At 41.8% G+C, this 8,214-nt stretch overlaps 1 protein-coding gene across 1 annotated transcript in view; it reads left to right on the top strand.

Annotated features, from left to right (window-relative positions):
* LOC134910365 (transmembrane channel-like protein 1) overlaps positions 1-2,033 on the top strand; it is a 155,311-nt gene extending 153,278 nt beyond the window's left edge. Inside the window, exon 20 of the mRNA XM_063918346.1 lies at positions 1,217-2,033. Coding sequence (XP_063774416.1) covers positions 1,217-1,332 — 116 coding nt within the window. The 3' untranslated portion in view covers positions 1,333-2,033. The remainder of the gene's footprint in view (positions 1-1,216) is intronic.
* The last annotated feature ends 6,181 nt before the right edge of the window (positions 2,034-8,214 follow it).

Here is an 8,214-nt window from a genome sequence, read left to right as displayed (position 1 = left end):
GGTTAGGCTGCAGGGCTGAAAAGGTTACGGTTAGGGCCCGAGGAGGGAGGGTTAAGGCTAGGCACATAGTAGGGGAGGTTAGGGTTAGGCATTAAGTGGGGAGGGTTTGGTTTAGGCAGCGGGTAAGGGAGGGTTAGGGTTAGGCACCAAGCAGGGAGGGTTAGGCACTCACAAGGGGTGGTTAGGGTAGGGGGCAGAGGAGGGTTAGAGGGCTTACTGATGGGCTGTCGGAATTCTGTACATCCTCCTCCTGTTACCTTTCACAGTTACAAGAGACATACAACATATACATTGTAGCTGCTGCCTACGTCTCTATACAATAAGGGAGACTTACAGTGCTTTTTCCATGGGCTAAAGATTGAATGAGAGCACAATAAAATATGCTCATATGAAATCTATTTCAGCAAGTAATAGCATAAATATATGCATGGACTAAAGGACCTTTCTAATACAATTGAACCAACTGACTTTGATTCCGCTGGAGATTAGAAGGAACCAAATACTGTTTATAATATTGGTTTTGTTTATTCATGTTGTGTGTATATAATGTTTTTTAATTTTTAATGGTAATAAATTGATGAATGCACTCCCTGGTTATTAATTTAGCTTTAGGTGTTGTTTTAAAGATATATACTGTATAACAGATATATGCTGCAGCCATGACAGATGGATATGGCAACTTTTCATGGAGAACATTTGCTTTGCAGCTTTAAGTGTACTGGTGTCTTTTGGTATTCATACGGAACTCACTCATTTATACAGCAGTTTCGTCAATAATCATTTTTCTAAAATTATAATAATACACTTCTCAGTCTTCACTCAGTACTACATACTGTAAGTACTTATTTGTCTATAATGTTTTTGTTAAGATAGGCATATAGGATTAAACTATTACTAGCAGCACCAAAGCAGAGCTCCCTGTGCCGCCCACACCCTCAAACACACATGCAAAGGGGCGGAGCTGCTGGCAGGAGGAAGTGTAGAGCTGTCTAGATGCTCTGGACGGCTCTACACTGCAGAGTGCTTGCCTAGAGCATCCTTTGGACACTCTGAGCAACAATGCAACAGCACTACTGGCCACAGGGTGCCATTCAAGGCCCGCTCGTACACCCCTCCCATGGATCTGATTACAAGGCTCAGTTGTCTACGTAGCACCAAACTGGGTTCTCATTATGATATACAGTAGCTTTCTCATAATATGCTATTTGTACTACAGGAGGACGACCCAATAGGAATGAAGCAGCTGGAGGTAAAGGAAAGAATCTTGAAGTTCCTCCTCGTATTGCTGTGACTAAACCACCAGCAACTAGAGGACCACCTGTTCCTTCTTAAAGACGACAATTTGAACAAGAAGGCTAGCAATGTACAAACAGTGCAAAAATAATGACCAAAAATAAAACTCTGACAGCTTCAACAAGTCAAAAATGTTATGTTTAACAAAATCTTATTATTGCTATATTGATCATTGAATATTTAGAATTCTGGTTGGATTAATAATTGTAAAACAAGCAATATTTCCTGTGTTGTTTATGGCATTTATATTATAGTTTACCAATAGTATTTATGTGACTAATGGCCCCTATACATCAACAATTTATTGCTGCAATGTCCCATTCAACCAGGCCGTGGAATCGGGAATATTAAACATGGTTAAAAAACCCGATTCCCCAATTCAGGCCAAAAATGGTTGGGATCAGCAAATCAGGCATTTTTAACATGTTTAATTTTCCCAGTTCCCCAATGGATCACCAATCATTGCTGGTCACCGATGGGCGGATCTGGTCAGTGGATCGGTGGTACTAACGGGTCAGGCAATTTGGGAACTGTAGCCGCTGATATATGGGGGCCTTAAGTCATATCTTAAATAAATAATTAAATACTTTTCTAGGTTTATAATAAACAAGAGCCAAAGTTTCCCAGAACAAAAGTCAGGCACGTATAGTACATACTGAAAATCAAACCATTTATCATTAGCTTCTGTGCTCACATCAGTTATCAATCTTTTCCTGACTGAAGAAATGGCTTTAAAAATCCAATGCGCTGGGTTTATGTACTTCAATAAACCATTCAGCAAACAATGTGTCCTTAAGTCTCCGTGTTGCTCACTCTTAAGACAGACTGCTTCTACATTTCTGTAATATTTGTTTTACCGTGCATGTGCAGTAAAGTCCTGGATGCTGGAAGATGTCAGACTATTAGTGCTTGGCAGTCTGATGCTGTTTGGGGGCAGAGGCGGCCCTGTTTCTCCAAATGGAGGTGTACCACCGCCGTTGCAGGAGAAGGATCTCCGTCAGAGGATGGAGATTTCCTTGCCTCTAGGTACCATGGTCACGCAGCTGGCCGATAGTGTGGGAGATGATCTGATACTTCATCCTAGGATGCAGTTCAGATCAGTAATGCAGCGGGAGGCATGACACCTCCTTCTGCATTACCATATTAAAGCTATTGCTGCTGCTTCTATGTAAGTATCAGCAATAGCTATTCCAACCACATCTGAATGAGGGCCACTGTGTGCAAGAAGTTCCAAATAGATATGGAGTGAGAATGTTGTGTGGCTGATTAAAGTACAATGGTAGATCAAAATAAAAATCTCAATATACATTAGAAATTTACACACAGTATAGTGACATAAAAATATGCAGCATAAACCAATAGATGAACTTTGTACATACTGTATATAAAACTTGTGCAATATAGTTGAGTAATGCAGATCTGGCAAACTCTATTATAATGCATCAAACACCTATTGCATTCGATATTAACATCAATGTGTTTCAAATGTCTTTGTTTCCCATTAGTTTGGGGAAAAGATTTGAGGTTCTTTAAATCCTGTGTATGGTATATTGGAGGTCTGTAGGATCTATATTATACAACTGGTCCTGTTATATGCACCTAAGTGCAGTTCTAATATGATATGGTGGTTAGATTATTGTTCATGTTTTATGTCTCCTTTTCCTATAAGGTGAGTGTTTGCACTTCTTTCCTTATTCCGCCACCTCAGTGTTTCCCAACCTCTGTCCACGAGTCACTCTAACAGTCCAAGCTCATTTGCGCTCGCCACGCAGTCGGTATGCCGGTGGTCGGGCTCCTGACACCGGTATGCTGGTCGCCGGGAGCCTGGCCGCCGGCATACCATACTACACCCGTTTTGAAAACTAGACACTTTCCAGTACGTATCTTGGTCATGGTGATGTATAGCACAAGTGCTTTCACTGTAAGTTAGTTACTTTCTTGCAATCAATAACAATCCCCATTTTTGGCCATTTTTGGTAGCTATCCATTGCCACGCCAGGAAGTACATGTATTCTAATGCTAAGTGCTAAAAATTCAAAAGGATAAGGTATAATTATGTATTTATTCAGCACCAGGTCAAGGATAGCTTCACTGGTGAAGAGACTAAAATGACCGAAAATAAACATGAAATATGGATTACAATGAATGAAAATAATTACAGTTGTTCAGTGCCGGACTATCAAATAAGCAGAGTAGGCACCGGGCTATGGGCCTTGCGACAATAGTTTAAAATAATATTGATTTGATCTTGAAAGAGAATGACAATCAAAATTCTTAAATTGTTTCCAAAAGATAGAAAAAATGAATCAACTCGAGAAATGAAAACTGTACATTAAAAACTATATAGGGAAAATACTGTATTAATGTAATGTACCCATTAACAACTTAAAGTACAAAAACCATAGACATCAGATTCACATTACAGTTTCCAGATAATAAACTGTTGGTTGTTAAAATTAAAACCGTATAAGGAGAACATTTGTGAGGGGTGCCTGAGATTTCGACTGCCTAGGGGCCTCCACAGGGCTTAACCTGGCACTGCAGTTGTTTATATATTATGTACTGTATATGTTCATTTCATACTAGTTTATCATTTTCTTAGATGTAAATATAAGTAACATTTTTGCCCAGTGTAACAATTTGTTGTGACAGTAAAATGTCAAAATGTGCCTTACAGTACCTTATCTGCAATGGAGGTGGCATATTTTATTGTGTATTTCAATTTATAATTTTGCTTAGTGCTTAACAGCTAGTAACAAATGCTGTATACAGTGTATGTTACGTGCAAACTGTGTCATTTTAAACAAAAGACAATGTAATGCAATATCCCATTCCCACATTAACATTTTAACACATTTCATTGTGTCAGACTGGTTTACAAAGCAGGCCAGCAGGTGAGCTTGAGGTAATCAAAAGGAACCCCACCCATATCATAGTCCAGAAGGAGGAACGGACTCTTGATGGTATTTGTCAGTTCTTTGTCAAAGTGCAGCATAAGGAGTGGAAGCTGGACATGCTTTGTGACATGTCACCCCCTTATAGTCACACAAGCTGTAATCTTAAAATGAAACATGCAGATGCAGAATGTGTTTTACAGAATAAAAGAGATTTGTATATGTCCACTGACTTATATTAATACTTTAAGCAGTTATATCTGACACACTAGATTCTCATTAAGGGGGTATTTAGCAAAGCTCTGAGAGAGAGAGAGAGAGAGAGAGAGAGAGAGAGAGAGAGAGAGAGAGAGAACATTGCATATCTCCCAACATTGTGATATGCTGAGGGGGGACGTGATGGCGATACGAAGCCGCACCCGAAAAAGAGGCATGGCCTATAGGAAAGGGGCATGGCTTCATGGGTGTACCGCGATCGTGAGCCACGCCCCCATATTTCATCACAGTGGGGGCATGGCCAGTGCTCTGAGAGCTGCTGGCATGCCCCCTCTCCCTCTCTCTCCCGTGAGCAGACGCTGTGGAGCCTCCCAACTGCCTCCCTTCCTCACTGCAGGACACTGTGGTCCGCGCGTGAGACAGTCCCAAAAAAACGGGATTGCCCCGCGAAAATTGGGACAGTTGGGAGGTATGAATTTGTGAGAGATAAAGTACCAGCCAATCAGCTTCTGCCTTATATTTTACAGGCTGTGTTTGAAAAATTATAGGAGCTGATTGGTTGTAGTATACTGTATCTCTCACAATTTTATCTCTCTCTTAAAGAGTGAGAATTGCCTCTATGATTAGTTGGGGTATAAAAAGTATAGATGGGGATGCATCAGTAAAAGTGTAGGTTATTGCCCAATACCTTTTTCCTACCATCACTAAGAGTGAATATAATTGGGTATCCAATATTTTCTCCTCTTCACAGTTCCTGTATCATAGATCAGTTCAATGCTGAACATAATGGAATGCAGGCTCTGCACACTTTTACAATATCGTAAAATATTTCATTTAAATATATTTCCCTTTTAAATAAAAAAAAAGAATCCACAGATGTATTTACCTGTACTCTCATTCCTGTCTTGATCTGACTTATTATAATGGTACATTAAGAAATAAAAAACACAGATGTCCCAAATGCCCTAGTGGCTCCAAAGAACCCCAGCAAAGCAATGAGTTATGAGGATACAGGTAAATATAAAGTTAGGAAACTATTTTTTTTCATTTGTCTTTAAATGAAGGTCATTTTGTACAAAAAGAGGCAATATTTAAAAATGTAGAGGCACTTTTATTTGCTGTATATATCAGTCTAATGGGGCATATTTGTATTATTTAGTTCCCTAGGGGGCAGTTTTTTATTTTTTAAAGGGTTCAGGAAAGTATGATCTTTATGGAGAGTTTTTTTTATTTTATTTAAACAATATAAACAGTGCTGTATGTCAACAATTGTCTTTTATTTTCAAGCGTTACCAGAAAGGGCCACACTGTTTGTTTTTAGGCAACACAGCTATTGTATAAAATAAATGTGATGTGTGCATTAAACATCTGCATAGCTTGGTTTCTCAACCCTTTAAATCGCTATTACATCCTATTATTCACCAATAGTTACTCTGAGAATGAAGAGGCTGAGTCGGCACAGTGCTCTGCGCCACGGGGAGAATAGCGAGGTCTCCGCCACTCCCGCAGTGCACATGGAGAAGGTATGTGTATATTTTGGGGATGACCCCCCCCCCCTTGGATCTGAGCCAAAATCAAGGAAAATCACAGATGTTTGTGGAGACTCATAAATCGCTGCAAATCCAAAATGTATTATATTCCTGGATTGTCGATATTGTGACCATGTTAGCATTTCTCAGTGTTGCCATTCTGAATGTTGAAAAGGTCGCTGTTGACCAAACATACCGGAACCTCAGAAATAATGTAGTCATTAGCAGTGGCGTAAGTTTATTCCCGTGGCCCGAAGGCAAGTTAGAGTTTGGTGCCCCCACCCCTCGAAAAAAAAGTGAAAATTATATATAATTTGGGGCTAGGACAAAAGTGACAGGACCAGGAGGGACAGTCTCAGGACAGGGGTGACAGGGCCAGTACTGAGATGAAAGGGAAAGTCCTGTGGGGCCAGTACAGTGCGGCCAGGACATAACAAAGGAGACAGGCGCAGGACAGAGGTGACATTGCCAGGACAGAACAGAGGGAGCAGGAGACATGGGTGTCAGGGAAAGGACAGAGGTGACAGGGCCAATACATAGACAACAGCGACACTACAGTGGGGAAAAGCAAAGATAGAGAAACAAGAGAGAGGGGACAGGACCAGAACATAAGTGACAGGGCCAGGACAGAGAGGATAGGACAGGGTGACAGGGGCAGAACCAGGACAGAGGTACCAGGACAGAACTAAAGGGATAGGAGAGAGGGTTAACAGGGCCAGGACAGGGATGGACAGGACAGGGGTGGCAGGGACAGGACAGAGTGGACAGGGACAGAATGGAAGGGTCAGCAGAGAGAGATAACAGGGCCAGCAGCACAGAGGTGACAGGGACAGGACAGGGGTGACAGTGACAGGAGAGAGAGGAGACATGGCCAGCACAGAGGGGACAGGACAGAGGTGACAGGTCCAGCACAGAGGTAATAGGGCCAGGAGAGAGGGGACAGCACAGACGTGACAGGGACAGGCAGAGCTGGATTAAGGCATTGGGGGGGGCCGGGGTTCTTAAGACGGGGGGGCCCTAAGGTCTAAAATTATATATATATATATATATATATATATAAAATACACAATGTATCGTTTGAACTAGGGGAGTATCGGGTAGTTTGGATAAATTAGCTATTTTACATCTACACATATATATAAATATACACACATATATATATATATATATATACATAGACACACACACATATATATATATATATATATATATACATATACACACTCACCACAGCCTAACACTAACACTCCCACTGCAACCTAAACCTAATTCCCCCCCCCCCCCCCCCCCCCCCGCATGTTACCTCTCCTTGGGCCTGGCAAACATTCATAGGGGATTCCAGCGGTCAGGGATCCGAACAGTGTCATGATTCCGGTGTCTGTATTTCGAATGCTGGGATCCCGACTGCCAGGATCTCCACCCTGCTCATATATATATATATATATATATATATATATGGGTGGTATTCATGTGACCGCTGGTCAGCTGACCGACAGTCACATGACCTCCTCCACGAGCCCGACGGCTCACTTTCCCGATGGTCGGCATGCCGACCAACAGGGACTATTTCCACTCGTGGGTGTCCACGACACCCATAGAGTGGGAATAGAACCCGTGGCGACCGCAGGTCGCCACCGAGCCCGCAGCGTGTGCTGCCGGGATCCCGGCGTCGGTAAGCTGACCGGCGGTCAGGAGACCACCGGTCAGCCATACTACACCCATATATATATATATATATATATATATATATATATATAGCGTCTGTGCGGGCGGCACTCACGGCGGTTAAATCAAAACACAAACTCCAGGGATACTGTCAACGTTTCAATGTAAATGATTACATTTTCTTCAGGACAAATAAAACATACAAACATACATACCTTTATAGCCTCCTCTGATCGTACATGAGGCCGTCCGCCAGCCGCGTCCGCCCGTCATCTCCCGCCCAGCTCAATGACGTCATCCGCAGGCGCCGGCGTCCGGCGTCATGACAACCTGAACGAAGCACACCAGAGAAAACAGAAAGATTTAAAACGTGCTACCACATCTAAAGTGCAAATAGTGAATAAGCATACATTACAATCCTGTAAAGAGAGTAAAGGCCGTTATGCATGAACATTAGATTTAAAAACACATATTAGTGTAATGCAAAAATATTTAAGATGTTCTAATAAAAGGACAAAATAATCTCATCACATCAAATTATCTTAAATGCATAAGAATAACGGCTCAGCCGGACAGTATCCAGTGAAACTGGATACTGTCCGGCTGAGCCGTTATTC

This window comes from Pseudophryne corroboree, chromosome 1 (assembly GCF_028390025.1).
Source record: "Pseudophryne corroboree isolate aPseCor3 chromosome 1, aPseCor3.hap2, whole genome shotgun sequence".
In the NCBI taxonomy this organism is placed as follows: Eukaryota; Metazoa; Chordata; class Amphibia; order Anura; family Myobatrachidae; genus Pseudophryne; species Pseudophryne corroboree.
The sequence above is the reverse complement of the archived record's forward strand: the minus strand, read 5'-3'. Positions and strand labels throughout refer to the sequence as shown.